Source organism: Temnothorax curvispinosus, unplaced genomic scaffold (genome assembly GCF_003070985.1).
Source record: "Temnothorax curvispinosus isolate PA1 unplaced genomic scaffold, ASM307098v1 QBEX01006321.1, whole genome shotgun sequence".
NCBI lineage: Eukaryota > Metazoa > Arthropoda > Insecta > Hymenoptera > Formicidae > Temnothorax > Temnothorax curvispinosus.
Genome location: NW_020216101.1, coordinates 519,882 through 541,198, shown reverse-complemented (window position 1 = coordinate 541,198; position 21,317 = coordinate 519,882). Strand labels below are relative to the sequence as shown.

The 21,317-nt window shown below is 39.1% G+C and overlaps 1 protein-coding gene across 1 annotated transcript in view; it reads left to right on the top strand.

The window, feature by feature from the left end:
• The window catches only part of LOC112455682 (oocyte zinc finger protein XlCOF8.4), a 59,802-nt gene extending 44,497 nt beyond the window's left edge, over positions 1–15,305 (top strand). Inside the window, exon 3 of the mRNA XM_025017771.1 lies at positions 12,620–15,305. Within this exon, the coding sequence (XP_024873539.1) occupies positions 12,620–14,242 (1,623 nt within the window). The 3' untranslated portion in view covers positions 14,243–15,305. The remainder of the gene's footprint in view (positions 1–12,619) is intronic.
• Positions 15,306–21,317: the final 6,012 nt, after the last annotated feature.

Here is a 21,317-nt window from a genome sequence, read left to right as displayed (position 1 = left end):
TTGTAGACGCTACACAAATAATTCATATTATTGTACTAACGATAGACCATTAATATGAGGACCACGGATAACGTTCGAGAAAGCGAGAGCAAGGTAAGAGCACTCTCGCGCTCGGCACGCGACGTTCATTAAAGGCCTCAGGGTCGGTTGCTGCCGAGCGGGCCCTTTTTTTACCGGATACCTCGAACCTGCAGTGTCTCGGGCCGGTGCGATATCGCGCCTGGCCCCCCTTGTCTGAGCCGTTATTCGTCGGCGGTGTCTCGTCGGGGGTGGTTAATTTACGTGTCGGCTAATTTACGCCGGCCACTCATCATCATGCGCCTGCTTATTACTACTCTCCTTCTCCTCGTTCATCTTTCTTCCGCTCCTATCTCTCCTCTATATCTCTTTCTCTATCTTGCATTCACGTGAATCCCTCGCGATCGCGCCTATGGCGCGGGTGGAAATACTCTCTGACGGTTAAGACGAAGTACACATGTCCCTCTCTTCATCATCTCTGACTACGCGCTCGTGTACCGTGACGATTGCATGCCACATGCGACCAAATTGTACTGCCGCGATTTCTCGCCTCACAGCACAACACGACTTTGTAAAATAAACGTATTTCAAGAGATTGTTAAATCCGAGATGAATGTTCAGAATCAAAATTCAAACGTTAAAGACTCCTTTGCATATAAAGATAAAGATATAGCTTCTAGTTTACTTTTTACTTTTTTCCTGAAAATATTAAGCCAGAACTTGATCGATTATAACATTAAAAACACTTATATTTTATCATTTTTTAATCATTTTATAATCTATTCTTAATTTTTATTTTATGTGATCAATACTTACTTGATAAACAAAAGATTTACGAAAAACTTCTGAAATATATTTTAATATATATTTCGAAATAATTAAATTCCGACAAGCATGAGAGAAGATTGAGAAGTGTTATAATGTATTAAATGTTATATTCATAAAGCACGTCTTAGCACTTCTCGATTTGGATCTTGTACGCGGGAAGTTCGCGCGTATAATAAGAATTATAGCGGAAACCCATTTGCCAGCGACCACATATCCGGTAGTCCGTAATTCAACTCTCCACGAAAATGAGTCATCTCAGGTCCTTCGTACATTGGTCACTTCTTTCTCTTCCGCAGTTTTTTATACTTTATAATTCTGTCCTATACGACTACGTGTGCATCTTTTTGGATACTGTAACAATCATCTATAACGTTTTTTAATTAATCTATTAATACGGATAAGTATAGAAAATAGAAATTGAATTTGATATTTCTGTGATGAATATATAGATAATAAATTTCAAACTAGAACGCTTGTTATAAACTTTTCTTTAATTTTTCTTATTCTACGATTTCTTCGAGTAAACATTATTCTGGATTTATAAATAATGATATGATAAATAACTCCGAATAGAAAAAAAATCATAGCGATCATAGAGTAATGACAACATCAAGGATCGAGATACGGAAATTGTGCGCGATCGAAAAAGAGCAAGCACCTTTAGGTCCGACGCAGACTGCCGGTTTACGTGATCGCGTGCAAACTGCAGTACGGGACAGGACGGCAAGTAGAAGGGAACGAGGGAGGTCGATGATATTTGCATACGGGAGATCGCGAGTCCGCCGCGAATGTTTACGATATCCGCATAATGAGAGCGTGGGTGTTTCTATTAAGGCATACGGCCTATACCTGCCAGCTAAAGAGACCCGACCTATCCGAGGCTGATCTCTCTCTGAGAAGAACTCACATTCACGCACGTGCGAGCGTGTGCACACGCGTGTATAACGACCACAGCTCGAAGGAGACCTTATGCTTGACACCGAGAACTTAGAATCTGCTTGTGCATCTGCAATGAGTGCATCGCTCTGTGGAACTCTCTTCCAAGTGCCACTCGTTCCTCTGATTCCTTCTTTTCCTCCGCATCTAATCTCGTCGAAACGATTCCTTTTTAACCGAATAAACGAACAAACACCCACGCGCCACGAATAAATAATTGAGCTGCGTTCGACGTTGAGATCTCGACTTCGTTGAGGTCGACATTGTCGGTCTCAAGAATTTCCCTCGCTCCGTAAAATTTATCTAGAATTCTGCATTGCGGAATCTGCGATGCATCGAAGAGAATATGGATTACTCCATAGATTTTCGTTTTTCTTTAACAACAAAAAAAAGTTTTCAAAAGTTCAAACAACAGAAAAATGATTTTTATAAATCTAAATTGAGTATTATCGAAAAAATATTTTCTTAAAAAGAATTTTTATATACTTTTCACACGTCTGATGAATGACTCTGATTTATCTTCACTTTATTTGAGTCCAAGTTCTGTGTAAATGAGTCTCTAGATTTCGCGTGCCTGATTTCCATGTAAATTATTGCACGGACAATCGTCGGTTTCGCGCGACGAAGCGTAAAATATGTTCAACGAGCGTTGGACGAAGAGCCCAAGAGGCTACTAGGAGATGTCTCTGTCGTTTGGCGAATGCGATTGCGTGCAGCTACGCGAAACGACAAAACGAGACAGGCCTAAGGAATCGCCCACGCCTTGTACGCTGTCGTCTGCCAGCCTCGAATTAACCCGCAATTACACGATAACGTCCGCCATACGAATGCCGTGGTTGGGATAGATTGTAACAGCCGTTACGACCGAATGCATTTACGCGTGTATACGCGCCGCACTACAGAGGGCTGGCTTATTATCAATTTTAGAGGATCTGTTAACTTACGACGTCGGAAAATTATACATTTAAAATTTTTGAAAGATATTATAATTCTAATGTTAGATCATAAAAGATCATTAATTTCATTACTTTATAAAACCAAATTTTAATGAATTACTATTCCATATCCCGAGATTAAATTACTGTATTATGTAAAGATTATGTACAAATTATATTACTATGTCCACTTTCTGGCTGTTATGCTAAAGTTAATAAACTATACTATTACTATATTATATTTCAGAAATGTGTGAAGTAAAATCGATTACTTTATATCCTTTTGTCCTTTCTAATTTTATATACATGCGTTTTAGAAATTCCGCACAAAATCATCCTCGCGCAAATCAACGAGAAATGCTATCTCATAAAATGCATACAATTTTAATTATAACGTCTTTTTTTAATTAGTCGATTATTTTCACGTCTGATCACACATCGCCTATCTTATCGATAATCGTCGTGCTAATGATCGCAATTTACTATACACGAAACCATCTCGTGAACGACGTTGTAACTCTCAGCGTATCAAAAATGTAGAATCGACCGTTGGCTCGTAAACTTTTCCTTCTTATCGCTTTTATCAGATATTATCGTTAAAGCTAAAGTGTAATTACTACGATAAACGCCAGTTCGTTCTTACACGTGTGGTTAAACTTTGTCAGTTCGACATAATAATTGCATCCCGCTCGCGGAAAATATTACAGCTGTATAATAACGTCTACATCTCTTGTCAAATTCCTGGCAAATTTTCTACTCGTTATTATTGCATTTTTCCGGTTTGAGGGGCCTCCGTGACCGTATATGAACGATTACTGTGCTACATTTTGGAACCTGCTGCAGTCCTGCTGCACTGCAGTGCTATATGACACTTTCGATGCGGCATCGGGACAGCGCGCATACAACACCGTATCTTGCATCTGAACTGTTTCGGATCGAAATACGCTCCGAGAAGAACCCAGCGGGTTATTATCAAGAGATGAAGGTTTTCAGTCATTACCTTATTTTAAAGTTTAACTATGTGTAGGTTATATAATTTTTTTATAATTATTTTCTTATACGTCTATATAAACATGATACATATTATATTGCAGTTGTTAATAATAGACGTATCTTGAAAAATCAGCGCACCGTACCGTTTATATCACCTGAAGTTTAATTGCAACTACATATATTCAATATTTCGAATTATAATATACATTATTGATAAATTTAATTACCTACTAAAGTATTCCTTTATGTTATTAAATATTATTATATTAGAATGAAACATTTTCTATGAAAATTAAGCTTTAGATTCTTTTTAGGTCTATATGTAATTATATACAATTTATTACTTATTTTTTTAACAGAAGAAAAATTAAAAAGAGCCATTTTATGACTTATTTCATCATGCGTTTGTTTTCAATCCCATCATCAAATATTCACGATAGTTAGGATTTATGTCTGTGTAATCAGACAGTGAGATACTTTCCCCTGATTGTTATAAGGATATTCAAGTGCCGCTCTCGGAGCCGGTTATGTGTGTTTTTATGCGCGTGCTCGTAAAGAATCAATGTTACTCGATTTTACGCGCAGCAGATATTAAATTTTTATTATTTTTCACTCGCATTGCGTTCTATTCGCGGATCATTTTATGTAATTCGGTAGCAAGTTGCGCTTTTGATATTTACGGCCTGCGGTGCGTACCATAATGACATGCGATAAATCGCGCGCACTATTATAAACGATGCTGTTCATATTGCGTTGTCAATGATATGAGTTCGCGGAATACTTTAGCGCCGTGACGCAAGGGAATCGATTGCGGACAACACGGATAGCGAACAGGAGCAAATGTTAAACGAATTGACTATTTATTTGTCGATTCGGACGTCACCGCATCGTATTGCCATCATCACGGATGTGTATTCTAAATTATCGCAATGTATGCCCACACAGGCTCGGACATTTTCACTTCGTTATACGTTCAAATCGTCGCAATAATCTAAGTACATGCATCTATTCATGCAAAGTTTAATTTGATAAATTATAATTTGCACCCTCTTGGCTCGATCGCAATTCATCTCATTCAACAAACTGCCGCACTTTGCGATAACCAAGTTAAATATGTGCTGCGATTTACCATGGTACTCTATTTTCAAAAACAAAAATTGCTCTGCTTTAGAATAAGAAGATTCAATTTTACTTCTTCGAAATTTGACTTTTTCGAAATATATTTTACACATATTAAATATTATAAATGTTAAAAATCATATAATAGTTTCTTCGATATTCTCTTTGGAAAAATTCGTTATTCAAAATAAGGTCAAGCGTTCTGAAATATTCTGTATGCACATGTAAGCTTTTTCAGGTGCGATGCGGCTCTCTTTGGTTTTCGTCGAGAGAGCGCTAGGTCGTTAATGATTACCGGCCAGTTTTACGCTGGCCCGTAAGGCGCCGACATACGCGTCACGTCTCTCTTTCTCTCTCTCTCTCTCTCTCTCTCTCTCTCTCTCTCTCTCTCTCTCTCGTGTATGTGGCGTGGCGTGCAAGGTGCAAACCGTAAAAAGCCAACGACGTCGACCAACGAACGACGGCAAGCAAAGTCGCGCGAGAGTTTAATTACCAGTGCGCCTCTCTTTCTCCCTCTTTCTCCCTCTTTCTCTCGGCACTTGGAGAGGGTCTCGGGACCGCAGGACCGACTGACTAACGACTCGACGATCTTCGCGGCCGCGGAGATCCCTCGACGGATAACGATAATTTCAGGAGCATATTTTCAAACTGCCTCATCGTTTGACTCTCCTCTCTCCTCTCTTCGATCGCTGTCGCCGTCTCCCTTCCGCAAACGGATCGGCTCGGCAATCGGAACGAAGAGAAATAATTTCGTTTCGCGGGAATGGGTTGGCATTTGCAGCGGCATTTAAATATATCTAGAATCTGCACCCTCAGGAAGTGAAATGAAAGAATATCGAGCGTTTACGTACCGTAATGGGATGCGCGGGTTTTGCGACGGCGCGGCGGCCAGGTGCATGGAGACGCATGCCGTGGAATAAAATGCGAGCGGCGCCGGGAAAACGCGACCGAATGAGAAGCCGGGATAATCGGATTATGCGCCCGTCGAAATGAACTCGCCTTAATGTCGACAGAACAGCGTGACATCGCGATACGTTTCGGTTGACTGAAAGATCGCAGAGTGTAATGGAGAGTTTGATGGGGGCATTTCGGAACTATGACAAGTGAATAACGGAAGTATATCGTATTTTTGATACCTTTCTCAAGCTTCATAAAAATATCGTTATTTGGAATGACTACTGGAATGACTGGAATGGTATATAAAAATAGAGAGTTGTTAATACAATTATATATTAGAGATCAAATATATAATTTTTAAAATTTTGATTTATCTTGAAGTCTACTAGTCTTCAGGGCAAATTTCCAAAAATCTATATACATGCTAAAGTAATTTATCTATACATGGCGATGAAATAACTTTTACAAAAATGCGGTATTTCCAACGTGCCTATACTGAATTATAATGCATTTACACGTGGCGTAAAAAGAAACAATTGAACTAGAAATCCTTATAGTAAAAAATGATTATGTGCGCGAGAATAAACTGCACATAGATATATATATACCTGTTTTTCCTTTTTCATTTGCTTAACATATCTATATATGGCACAATCCATTAAAATGAAGAATACGGAATTAATGTCTTATTCAATAATGCATGATGCTGGATATCGCCATTTCAGCGTAAACAAGTGGAATCAGAGGAAACGGGGCGTTATCATATCGGCAAATTGTCCCGAAGGCGGTGTGATTCAGCGAATTCTAGCCCGTCCCCTTATAGAGACGAGGGCGATCGATTACACGCCAATCGGATCGATGGATCGCGCTAACTAGATCGTAAGAGTCGAGGACGACGATGCTCTATACCTGCCTATGAGCGCCAAGTCCCGCCTCGCCATCGCAGACGCAAAAACCGCGTCTTAGTCTTTTCGTGGAAGTTATCTAATGGAGGAGACTCTTGGCGACTCTCCGGTATCGCGATGCTCTCTATAAAGCGAAACCACGAAGGTTACTTTTATAATAAATGCATGCCGAATCTCTCGAAAAAGCTACATTGAGACTTTACGTGATTTTTTATCTTTCTATCTGCATGCATATCGATTATATATGTATAAAATTATAAACATACAATAAGATATATCGTTGAATGTTTTAAAGATCTTTCTCGACAAATTATGTACCTATATCTTTTTGCGTCGTCAAATTGCTTTTTTTCGAACAAGAATCAGAATATGTATGACGAGCCTACCTCGTTTCCGTCAAAAAGTAGAATCAAAGCCTCCGCAAAGTCGAGTGCAATCTTGCTACACTTTATATGCGTCGCGTCGTATATATACACGAAACAAAAAAAGAGACATGCCATAGCGGCGTGTTAGCATCTTCGTCAGGAAAAAAGATGATCCGACAAGGATCGAGGAAGACGCAGAGAAAGATAAACGATCGCGCGCGCGCCCGCGCACGCCTCGTTCGTCTCGTAAAACTTTAAATCAGTCTAGTTGGCCTGTCAGTCGTGCCATGAATACGCACACACTATATCTGCGTGGTGCACAAATTGCCACGCATTTAATTACTGTCCAATATCCAGCGGGGGGCCATTAATCACCCTCTCGATAACCCGTAATTTTCCGCCGACGATAAAATCTGTCGCGCGACGGACGCTCACTCGAGCTAGCGACTTCTTTGCATCGTAGAGAGACCGCATCGGGGGAAATGCTCTGTGGAGGGAAGAAAGACGGAGAAAGGAAGAGATAGATGGGGAGAGAGAGAAAAAGGCGGAGAAAAAAGAAACAGAATGAGGAAAGACGCGCGTTGCTTCTGCAACTCGTTCCGCGGAAAAGTGTGTGCTTGGCGAACGAGTCCTCCGCAGCTCGTAGGCTTGATATACGTTGTCAATCTCCTAGACGAGCCACCGGCTGGTGTGCTTCAGATAGGCCTAATGGTTAACGAACGTTCATTCGTCGAGACAGATCGTCGACCTTCGATCGCCGGCCGTCTCGATTCCTCTAATTCTTTTTGCGGGCCTCGCCCTCGCGGGAAGATACGCTCGGATGGTCGCAGCTTCACTACCTCGTAGCCTATATAGATACCAACCACCGGCTTCCCTTCGGTAGCCCGTCTGGTTTTTTGGTAGCAGTTCGCCAGAGTCCTACCGCCACCGCGGCGAGCCTGTCTGCCTTAAGGCCGCTCTTCCTTTCCGAAGCAGGAACGCCGGATGGACAGCCAATAGCGAAAGGCGCGAGTCACGTTTACATTTATATAACACACACGTGTAACTACATTTGTTTTTATATATTTTTTTACAAAGACGACATTGTTTTTAATAACTCCTTATGCTATTTCTTTTTTAGATCGTATCTATCTAATTACATCTTAATTAATCGTTTAGGTAAATGAAAATGATGATTAATAATGCATCAAATCGTATTAATAGACGCTATATCATTTGCGATTATGAAATACAACTTGTAACTACAAACGTTTGGAATGTTGATACGATTAAAACACAAAACTTTTATAAAATTCTAAGATAAAAATTCATTTTTAAATGTCACATTTTTTATGTTGCGTCTATTAGAGTGTAAAACGCCAAAGAGCATTCTGACAAAGAAAATTATTTTTTAAGGAAATGAAAATGTTTTTTGTATGTATCTATGTCTTCAAGAAATAATGAACATAAACTCGCGCGCTAATCGTACCCATCACTATCGTGGCGCAGTGGCCAGTATATGGGCAGATCGTGCAGGAGAGAAAGATCAAGCGCTCCACCCACGCCCACGTCTCAACCTGTTCTGTTTCTCCCGTCGAGCCACGGTTACAGGTGCCCGCTCGAGGGCATTCCTGCTGGAATTCTTCACCGATGATCGTCCGCTCCGTTTTCTTGCAAACTCATATCCTCGAATCATCACATGTGTATCAAATCGTAGATAGCAGCATCTTTACTACTTCTCTTTCTCGATACGAATATTTTGCTTATATCGAACTGAATGTAATATATTTTTCTTTTCACAAAAAAAATTATTATTAATTTTTATAAATATTTTGTTGTATACTTTTAAAAAATCAATACTGTCTTACATTTTTCATATATCTTAAAATTTTTGTATCATTAGATTAGCACTTGAAAGCCTTAATCTAAATTTTTTAATCATCAAGGGAACACTTCTTAAATATCATATGGAAATTATTTTTTATGTGCATTTTGTTAACTTAAGATAATTTCATTAAATGGAAAAGAATAAGAGAAATAAAGAGAGTAATGAAATATCGCAGCAAACTCTCTAGAAGGGTACTCCTCGATCCTGAGCGAAGGCAAAAAGGAAAAAATCAAGGTGGTGGGAAGGTAGCGAGTAAGTACGCCCACACCGTCCTCTTTAGGGGACCTGTTCTCGACATTTACGTTCTGATATCTTTTCACTTCGTTTACGAGTCCCCTTTACGTTTTACGACCGATCATCGAGACCCTTTCTCTCCGCGAATGAAGGCGGAGAAGGGTAGGACAAGTGGCGGCGCCGAGAAGAATAAAAGAATAGCCACTGTAGTAAAGAAGAAAGGACCGAAGCGCCTCGAGCACCGTCAAACAAGATTCATTACGGATCTTCTCTAATCGAAGCGCTATTCTATGACATGAATGCGTTCAGATCTATTATCTATTCTCTTTTGATTGATGCGGTTTTGTAATCAAGCCATGCAAGTATCAATCTATGAATTGACAGCATAAATATAACTTTTGTTAAGAAGACATCTAAAACCAAACACTTTATCCAAGAACAACCTCCCGCTAGGAACGCGCGTTCTTTTCTGTGACGCCACTACATGCGTCCTGCAAAAGTGTCATCTGGCTAATAAAAACAATCACTATGCCAACATCTTAATATTCATTCTGTCTCTTTAAGAGAACAGCATAACAAGACTTTCGAATGCGCATAAAGCAGTTTTTTTGTGCGACAAAGGCGCGACAGCGACGAGTCCTTATTCTAGAATCCCGAGAATGCCCCGGTGCGGTGGTGCAAAGTTGAAGGACGCACGTGGATTGAAATAAATCGCGGATTCAGCCGCATTAAGTCACTTAAGCGACGTCATTTAAGCGACTATCGAAGTCCGCCTCTCGCTGCCGCGCGATGGGACGGTGGCCAGGAATTCGCATGTTTCTCCATGAACGGATTTCTCGGTATTCATCGGAGGTAAGCGGGGCCGGCCGCGAAGATCGGTCTCGAAACGGCGCACTACGCACGTACGCGTCGGTATGCAGCACGCTGGAGCCGCTGGAAAACCGTTGGACAATTCTCCACATCCGCGTCCGCGACGCGACATACCGCGTTTTTCCAGGAAGCTGAGTAGAATCTTTATTCTACGATCGTGACGTGCTATCGAGACCGACGGCAGACTTGCAATTGAGATTATGCACGCACACGTGGCGCCAAGATACCGTCACATCGGGTGCCATCGTATGTGTATTGGTTTTAAAAAGATACCTCGCAGTTTGATTTCTCATATTTAATGATGTATTTAGTCAGCAAAACTGAAAGATCCTAAAAATCTGATTTTAATTTCTTTTGCTGTCCTCTTAGTTTCATTTAATATATAAACACTTACAGAAAATTAATCGATTATTTTAATCTAATATGTCTCTCTTTTAACGCCGTTGGTTAACGAAAACGATGCAAAATCCTCATAAAGTTCATCATAAGTTTTACCGAGATTGGATAACGTCGCATCATAAGTAGTTATTTACATCATGTTTGATTTTTAGGATTTTATAAACTTTTTATCTGTAAAAGAGCTGCAAGTAAGAAGAACCGCCGGTAAAGGAGTCCCCAGAGTTAATTTTTTTAAAGTGCTGCACATGAACAATAGAAATTCGCCCACGCCGTCAAAAAATCACGGTGTTAAATGCCAGTCATCGGTAGTCTGTTCGTTGATTCACGTGCTCGTGCTCGCGCGATTTAAATTTCAAATATTCAGCAGATACATCTCTCACGTTACATCGCGCGGTCTTATGACAAAGTGACGTTGTCACATCGATCGATCGAACAAGACAAACAGTGTGGTCCACACACATACATTTACATGGTGGATTAAAATAAATATTTTAAAAATCCCACACGACTCTTCGTCTATATTCGTTTCGTGGGAATTAGGTCCCCGTAGAAAATTCTGTATATTCAACCAAGAGAACACAGAGTTCATTATTCATTATCATTATCATTATTCATCTGTCACTTCGTGAATCGTCAAAAATACGCAATTTTCTACACTTTTAGAAACGCGCAATAATGTTTTAATAGATATTCAATTAACCCATGACGAATCTCTTCCGTTTCTAATTAATTTCCTTAGTAACGACCGTGTTTCAATAAATGATGATGCCGCTTGTTTACAAAGTGGGCAAGATTCTTTTATCGAGAACGTTAAAAAAAGTTCCGTTAGTCGCGGAGTGGTCGAAACGGGGCTGTATCGCGATAATCGGCACGGGATCGAGCGCGATCTCGTCGAGAGGCGATCGTCTCTCGGCTTTTAATGGCGGCCACGGACTAATGACAAATGATCGGTCGATATCGCGGCGCAAAAACGTGACGAATATTCTAATCGCGTCTTGTTACGACAACTTGGCGCTTCTTCGTCGTCTCCCCCATTCTCTAGAAGACCTCCGTTACCTCGATTGCCATTCGTTCTAAGACGAGTCACGCGCAGTCCACACCTGTTGGTCTTGCACGTCAATACCTGTTTTTTTGGGATTGGTAAGATGGCAAGATTATATGCGAACGGTCATTCACACTGATATTTCATTGCTCTCGCGATTAATATAATAATTATATTTAACGTTTTGTAAAAGAATTAATTTTCGACACTTTTTATTTTTGATGTTGCTCACGTTAACCTATTTGCTTTTAACATAAATTGCATTTCATGACAGAGACCCGATGCATAGACCGATGTCTTATTTTATAATATTTATATGTTAAACTCTGTACGGTATATGAACAATTTTTTCAAAAGTCGTACAATAAAGTCTATTCTTGCTGGTCTATTTTAATAGACATACTAATTGTAAGTTTTGTACTTTTGTAATATTTCTTTTTAATTTATTAAATTTTGCGCTTAAAATAGCGAAAATATATGAACGCTTATAAATTTTAAATTATTTGTTATAATTAATAATATTATTTGCATTACGTGAGATCATATTAAACATGAATTGATCGAAGTTTATGTCTCTCGGAATATTATCATTAACCACGTTTCATTTACAAGTAGCGCTATCATAAATTCATATATTATTACGAAGTCATAGTTTATTAGCACCTGCGAATCTAAACCTCGCCCGTATAAATGTCACCACGATATGTCAATTACTATCATTAGCAAGCTAGCGTTGTTAACAACAACGTTGCGCCAACAAAATACTATCTAATTCAATGGCGCTCAAATCTCAAAGTATAATAACATATAATTGGAAGTTATTTCTCTGAAAATTAATTTGCGTTCAAGTGAAATTATATATCTTGTGAAATTCAAGCCCGAGTCACATACTCTGAATAATTTCTAACATAAATTGGAAAAAAGATCACGACAGAAGCAAGTAAAGTAATATATCTATATAAACCTTAGCGTATAGACATATATCAACATAATAAGGCATAATTTAATTCAACGATTAAACAGATTATCGAAATAATAATTAAGCAAATGCACATGTGCGATAATTTAATCTATAAACGTCACCGCACACTTGTTCATTGCTTCAGTGCTTCAAGTACTGTTTAAACGCTAAATTAAATAATTTATTTAAACTCGTATAGATAACATGAGCATCTTCGAATAACCACATCATCATCTTTTAATTGTTTCAGGACGAGGTGGGTGGTAGTACGGTGGTAGCCGAGGGTGTCGTAGGTGGCATAAGGGGCCCAGGCGGCGGGTGCCGCGCATCCTCGATGACGATGGCCGAGAGCGCCGTGGAGGACGCCGCAGCCGCGCCCCCGGGCCCGGCCAAGCCGCCACCACCCTCCTGTACAAACAACAACACCCTCGCGGCGACGGCCAACCGCAACCACCGGAACCCCCGCAAGAAACGAAGACGGTTGGAACAAGTAGTGGACACATTGCAGGCCCATCGCAGTTCACCATCCGAAGGCGAGGTGTTGAAATTCGAAGGCAGCGGCCCTGTGTCCGAGGAGGAAGATGTCTTCGGCTCGCCCAGATCGTCGTCCTCGCGATCCGCTGTGGATACCACCGCCGTGATTGGCCAACTACCATTGAGGTTAAAAGATGCGGAAGCAGTGATGTCAACCGAAGAGGAGTTCAACGAAATCAGTCAGCAGTATCACCATCATCCCCACCGACCATACCGATATTCGTATCATCAACATCACCATCATCGACATCGTTACTCGCCCTATCAGAACAACCACCGATTGTCGGCGACCAAGTACTCGGACTGTATGTGCAGCCAGTGCTCACAATCGCTGGCTGCGTCGGCAGCGATGATGTCGGCGACCTCTCTGCAGACACCGCTGTCGCGAACCAGCTTCACGTACAGCAGTATATGCGGCACGTATAGCATATTCGAGCAGTACATGCATACCAAGTACCTGTCGTCGTCGTCACCAGGCGACACCTTCCGCGGACGCAGTCACTCCGATTCAGATGTTGTGCCCAAGTGGGACGAAACGCGGGTACCAGCCGCGACCACTTCCTTTTCCTCTGTCGTCAATCATCCTCCGCGAAGTAGCTCTCTCGAGAGTGATGGTACAAGTCCTCAAGAATCGCCGTTGGATCTCTCTATGAAGAATCTGATGCTACAGTCCACCGCGGCTGCTTCGGCAGCCTCCAGCAGGTCACCGTCTCTTCAGTTGCTACCGTCTGGCATCGTAACGCGGGGTTCCGTCAGCGTGCCCGTAGTCAGGGGCGATGTCGCATCACCCACGACAAAAGAAAGCGTTGCAGTACGGTATAATTTGGAGGTTCTACCCGTCGTTGAGGAAATGGCGCCGGGCGCGGACGTGGCTTACGTCTGTCCAGAGTGCGGACAGATGTTCAGTCTGCATGATCGTCTGGCAAAGCACATGGCATCCAGACATCGTCGACAAGGTCTCCATGATGCCTCGGCGAAAGCATACCTCTGCGACGTGTGTCAGAGGAGTTTTGCGAGGTCGGACATGTTGACCAGGCATATGAGACTGCACACCGGCGTCAAACCGTACACATGCCGGACTTGCCGACAGGTGTTCAGCAGATCTGATCACCTCAGCACCCACCAACGAACTCATACCGGCGAGAAGCCGTATAAGTGCCCGCAGTGTGCCTATGCAGCCTGTCGCAGGGATATGATCACCAGGCATCTAAAAACCCACAATCGGTGCGCGGACGGTCCTATCCCCAAGACCGAACCCGGTCTACTCGCTGGTGAGGAATGTCCCACTTTCGACCAAAACGTGACAGGGACGCCATCGGCAGTTATTAAAGCTGAATGACAACGATCGGTCGGATGACCCTGGTTGCACTCTAGCTCCAAAACTCAGCGAGGACATCGCGATAGGATCGATCGAGGATCCTCAGGAACCTTCGCGGGTCGATCAGGACTTCGTGGGAACATGTTGAGAGAGCGAAATCACCGCTCGACAACCTTCATGACATTAGCCAAGCGTTAGAAAAAAATCGATACTTGAAGAGATCGCGGATCTTGATGGAATAAGAGAATCGACGAGAGGCAAGATTTGTTTTGTTGTCGTAATTCGATTTCGCAAGAATTCCGACGGACACTAATCAGAGTCTGTGATCGAGCTTGAACTTCTGAGACGACTATTTTGAAAGAGATTGCAGCTAGACGCGTTAATTTCATTCTTTCGCTGCACTTTGAAGTTCCTACAGAAAAGTTTATAATATAACCACATCAATATATTTAAAAAATTTGTTAATAGATTTATGCAAATCTAACGATTATTTCTTCTCTTTTCTCTTTAATTTATGATATTAAAAAAATTGGAAAATACATTAACAGTGTGCATGTAACTTTTTCTACAAAGTGACTTTTTTTTGCTTCAAAATTATTGCAACGTTTCGCAATCTTTTACTATATTTGCAAACTTGAAATCTCCCTTATGCACTCTGCTCAGCGAAAGAGTTAAATTCGCAGTCGAAAGCAGCATGGAGAGCTGAATAATAAAAATGAACTTCGCTCCCGTGAGTATTATATTGTATTTATCAAAAAATAAATTATTTTTTGTTTAACGATTTTTTTTACGGATTGCCTAAAAATTATCATCTTTCACGCGTCACACGCGATCGCGCGCGTTAACAGCGAACAATGCCGAACAGTATTATCGTACTTCTTCGCCCTCCGCATCTGATTCTGTTTCCGCGATTCGAGTTTTATTCTTCCTAATGTTTCATCGCGACACACAATATCGTGACTACAACTTCGGCCAAGGAACAGTCCGAGAGTAATCTATTTGCATGCGTAATAAATTATTAATTTATCAATAAACTTATTTCTCGTCTCATTTGCAATTATTATTTGCATAACATATATCTTTATGTATATTCTAATAATGTTTTCAAAATTTAGAAATTTTCTTAAAACTTAATCTTATTTTTTTTTTAAGATCTTATTTGGTTATCAACTGTATCGATTGCTGTTCTCGGAGATTTCTTGATTGTCATGGGAAAGATACGGCACCTAACCAGTTGCTCTCTTTGTACATCTTTCGCTTTTTCGTTCTCGAGTATATAAAATTGAGACACATACAAGCTGAAAATAAAGCATTCCTGCTCGGCCGCACAAGTGCACGGAGGTACATGAAAGCGGTGCTTAAAGGCTCAGCGTTAGAATCGAATCGTGTTTTTATCGTGCTCGTAAAACGATCACATGTCTAATAATACTGTATGTACATAATCAATCACATCGCGCGTCATTTCTTCGCGAAAAACTTTCCTAATCTTTAACATTAACTATGTAGAGAAATCTGGAACGTAGCCCGTCGGCGACGCGAACATACGTGCCAAATTTTAGATGAATATTTCGGACACGCGATTAACACACGCATCAACCCCAGTAAATTGTATTTCGAGGTTTAATGAAATCTATTTCTTATTTTTTATATAAATTCTTTAACTAAAAGACAAATCGAAACGTAAATCGTTGTCCAGAATTTAATATGATTTAAAATCATATTAAATTAATCGAAGATACAACAAAAGATTAATATAAAAGATTATAAAAAAGATTCATTAGACCTCAGTGAGCAGTTTTAGAGTTATCCTGTTTAGAACATATCTGTCGATCGAGCGCGATTTGCGGGACGGAGAAAAACTATTGGTGACGAGAGAATAATCTCGTCAACAATCTCAAAAGAAGGCGAGACAGAATCAAATCAATCAACGAGATAATTTCTCTGATTGAAAGTTTATTTACCGCCAATATTTTTCTCATGTGTCCATATCTATAAATAGCGAGTCGCCATTGGTAACCTCGTCGATTCGCCCGAAACCTGCTCAAGTTGTTGTTACTTGAAAACTTGTTAAGTCGACTTTCTATAGAAGTCGAAAAAAGCAAAAACAGTGATGTATTGATAGTTATAAATGTAATCGTGATCATTGTTTTGCGATGGACATTTTGTTAATGCGGAGTCGGGAAATCACGCGATCGCAAGAATAAGGACAATGTGAAAAAGAAATAAACATATTCGTACCTGCAGAAAGAGGGAGAGAGAGAGAGAGAAAGAGAGAGGAGAGGGAGAGAGAAAAAAAATGATGTTAAAGCATAATAAAGCGTATAGAAATAACGTTAATTAGTGAGTAATATTATTGACACTATTATTGCGTTTTATTATTATAACTATTACGATTATTAATTATTCGCGCCGCCGCACACCGGTAAGGAGATAAAATATTTTTTTATACAATGCACTTGAAGTATGTGACTTCGCGAAAGGCTTCGAATACGTGAAAGCGCGAAGTTCAGTTTGAAAGTTGTTCTCACCTCGAAATTAATACTAATTAAGTAACGTCGAACGTCACGAGAAATGATAACGTCGGCGTCAGTTCGTTACGTTATCGAGGAACGAACATTCAAATTGACAAGATCGATACGGTCTCTTCGAATTTTTTTAACGTTTTCTTGTAGAAGCTAAGTAAATAAGTATACGCGAACAGCGGTCGTTGCGGCGCGATTAATCGAAACTGGTTGTGGTGCTTAAGCGAAAAAGGGCGAATCCGACAGGTATCTTTGCGCTGTGAATCGACGAAGACAATCTAAAAGTATACTCAAGCCATGATCTCCGTACGGATAAGGTAGCCAGACCGAGTAAATGGCGGATTGAATCTGGTAATGTTGCTCTAATAGATCTACAGATTTTGAAAAAAGTACTTTATGCATTATTTACCAATATTTCTCTCACATATCGTAAAAATGTATAAGATCTAGAGAAAAATTACAGAGAAAACAAAAGCAAATATGATAAAACGTCGAAAATAAAGATTTAAATAAGTGCATAGTAAGGTATTATGCACTTATTCTACAAGAGTATTCTTAGAGATACTCTTATGTTGAAATGCATTAAACGAAATTTAATCTCGCTGTTTGCTCGGTACCGCGAATAAGTTCGTCTCTCGTTTCGGAAACGTCAATTCCATATAGTTTTACGATAGTCATATGGTGACTCGTTGAGCAGCACGCGCCGACATAATACTCGAGCTTACTCAGCCTCGATCGTTTTGTCCTTAATCCTTATCCTATACGTATGTATATTTGTGTACTTCCCCGATGTATCTCCTATTCCTCGTCGAAAAAAAAAGTAAAAGTATCAACACGCGCTAATACACGCGTGGCACGCGCATAGGTATATCTCTGTATTTTTGTATATCGAGATTTTTTCTAATTACCTATCTACCGATTAAGCGTTTTCAGAGGACGAGTAAGTAGCTATTGAGGAGAAAGTATTGTTGCTCTCTGCTTGCCATTTTACTTGCCCCCTTGATCAAACAATTGCTTGCGGTGTTTTTCGTATGGTGCGACGCGCGAGGGAGGATCGTCGAGTCGGAGGACACTCGTTTCGTTTTTTAATCGATAATAGTCGGAATACATGTGCGGCAATGCGATCGGCTACCGTTCTAAAATCAAATGAAACGTATTTTTTGCTAATTGCTTTTTTTTAACTTATAAATTAATTAATTACGAAACTAAAAATACTTCAGGATTATAAACAAAAAAATATACATTTTTAATATGTGATGTGCGATTAATTTTCAAGTGCCATCGAGTCTTTGACGCGTTCCAACGTTTTTTTTTGTTTCTTTTGTCATATTTCTTTTGCGTGATTATTAAAACGAGAGCATCGAGACCTCTTACTTGACGTTATCCCTCGCACCAATTCAGCCTTAAACTGACAGAATCTCTTGCGTAATAAGTCTGTAGTAACTTAAGTAAGAAAAGAGACGTGAGAAAAGAACAAAACACGTTCGCGTCTTTGGGCAGTTAAGCGATCGCCGTGCCAGACCTGTTCTTGTAATTATTCACAAGTATATATAGCCATTCGTATGATTATTATTATTTCTATTATTAATATTATTAATTATTATTAATATTATTATTATCTCTAGTTACGTTGTTAAGTGATTAATCATGTTTATGCTTCTATTATTTATTTTGTTATCCCGTTCATGAGTCAAGCTTTCTATTCTTCTCTCTTGTCTTTCCTCATTATCTCCATTCTTTTCTTCCTCATCCTATTATATGATTTTCCGTTTTACTTATCTCCATTTGATTCATTTATCCTTTACCGTCACCGAATCGGAAGAAGGGAGAGAGAGTTCAACTTACACGAAAAAAATTCATGGCAATGTCTTATAATATATATTTAACACATTTTCAACTTGAATATAAGACAAAACATATTTTGAATCTCAAACTCACCTCCCTTTTCTCCAACTTACACGGCACAAAAGAGCTTGTCTCCGAAGAGATTTTGATCTCCAATTCCCAAACAAAAGCATATCTTTTGTAACGATAAAATGCTGATGAAAATTTGTATAAATGATTGATGATGATTGTGTACGTTAATTTATAAATTATGTTGTGTTTACGATTCGTGCCAGAATGGAAAAAAATATAATTTTTCAACGAATCATCTCCGTACTTCGTCATTTTCACCCATATGTTTCCCATTATATTTTGTTATTCTATACATTTCTATATTTTTTCCTTTTTTTTTAAATGTGTGACTTATATTTTAATATAAACTATTAAATATTAAGTAAATGAACTGTGTGATATATTTATTGAAAGATATTTTGGTAATATTAGTAATATAATGATTTTAATCCGGACTATACAGACAATTAAAGACTTGCAATAGACTTAATTTGCTTTCGATTATAATTTAGAGCGATAAAATTTTGTTTAAATCCTTTCTAAATGTTAATTTGATAATTATGTCGGAAAGTATGCGGTGCCTTGCAATGTTCGAGAGTTCGTATTTAGAATAAATAGATAAATCAATATGAACAGATGCGAATATATCCATCGTATCATTTTAAGGCTGAAACAAAAATAAATTATGTAGGAGCAGGATTCAAGCGAATTATTTTTTCATGCGACTTTTGGATAAGAGAGTTAGAACTTTCCAATATATACACGTGATTAAGAATTCGTAATCTATATCTATACACCGGCAGTCAGTGTTGTGCAAGACAATCGTGATTATTACCCAAATGAGAAAGTGTATCAAATATATAGATGTAACTAACGTGCTGTTGCTATTTAGATCGTACGATTTATCACATATCTTATACAGACCAACTTTTAGAAACATTTGATCAATCGATAAAACTATCCCTATTTATATCGTAAACAGATTTGATTAAAGAAATTCTTATTTGATGAATATTTGCATTTATTTGTATAATGCACAACACTACTCGCGATACCTACTGCAATACTGTAAATATTTCAAGGCTTTTAACAACAAGGGCTTACATTCGTTTTGTCACGATGTCATCTTTGTGATCTTTGTATCCTTTTCTACTGCCATGAATTTATAATCTGCATATCTGTACATCGAAATAAGAACAAGAACCTGTATGTTGCTGCACTTCTATGATGGAAATATAATATATACACGTTACTTGTTTCTTACTAAAGGATCTCCATAATTTTTCGTTGTACATTTATTTCAAACCTATCATGACAAAATTTTATTTTTCTTATCGTTTTAAATCTAGCTAAATAAAAAAGCACATTTTTCTATATTAGCTCTTAATTCAAATTTAAATTATGTGAGATTATTAGAAAAATTACTTGAGAAAAAATTAAGCAGAGAGAGAGTGCGTATCTTATCAAAGAAATATCATATATATAAATAGCTTTGCATTTCCTAATATACATTTATTAATAGCCAGAAATATCTATGAATGTGTAGCGGATACCAATAAATGCTTGACCGAAGATGTAGCACGAAAAAGGAAAGTAAATACGTCCCGATTGAGACGACACTGATAACCCGGCCTGAGGCCTGAATGGCCTGTGACCCAATTGCCAACAAATTCACAAATAGTCGATATGAATGCTTCTTCCGCTTCGTAGACGTAAAAACAACGAAAGCGGTCAATGTCGTATATTTTCTCACATTTGAAATTTTTACGACAATTTATCCACATTTATTAAAACCATATTTATATCTAATTACTTATCTAGTAATTGGATTTAAAACACGTTATACTATTTATAGAAGTTTTCTATCTAACCTATTAGAACTATCAAAAATAGAATTCTACCGTTAGCAATTGTATAATTTGTGCTATATAACTTCTGGAAAAAATAGTATATAATATTTTAACGATGAATTGTAATTATTATGTCCAGTATTCATTATAAAACCCAAGATAAGTGTCGTATGGTTATGGTCATCAATTCCTTTTGATTTCGCTTGACGTAACTCAAAAATGAAAGCGGGAGAAAGGTGATAGGTATGAAATACCTCCCCCCCTTTAGGGGGGGAACCGCGGGGGTGGGCGGGCGCGCGGACGGGGTTTACCGCGCGCCCGCAGTATAGACCACCCTGCTGGAGAAATGACGGGTTTTGGGATGATGTCCCCCATCCCGCCGCAGCATCAATAGACAGCTCAAATGAGCCGGGGAAGCGCGAAAGCGCTTTCCGGGTAGGAGCTCAGACATGGGCCAGGCACTGAGGGACCTCGGAAGAATCAACGTTTCCCGGGTCTCCGGAAAATAATTTTATTGGATCACTAAAATAATTATATGAAACGCCGAAGCAATGATAATAACAAATTTTGAATATTCTAACAACTAGCTTGAGTGCCCTATAATCTACATAATTATTTTAATGATCTAACAAAATTTTTAGATTTGTATATAGTTAAATTTTTGGATACTACAGCAAAACCGTTCTTTCTGCATAATAAAGGATAACAATAATTATAATCAACATAAACTAATAAATTGATACAAAGAAATAAGTCGAAAGCCTAACGCAGCATCCAAAATGTACTGTAAATCGTGTTAAGTCTTTACCCAGAGAATGCATATTGATG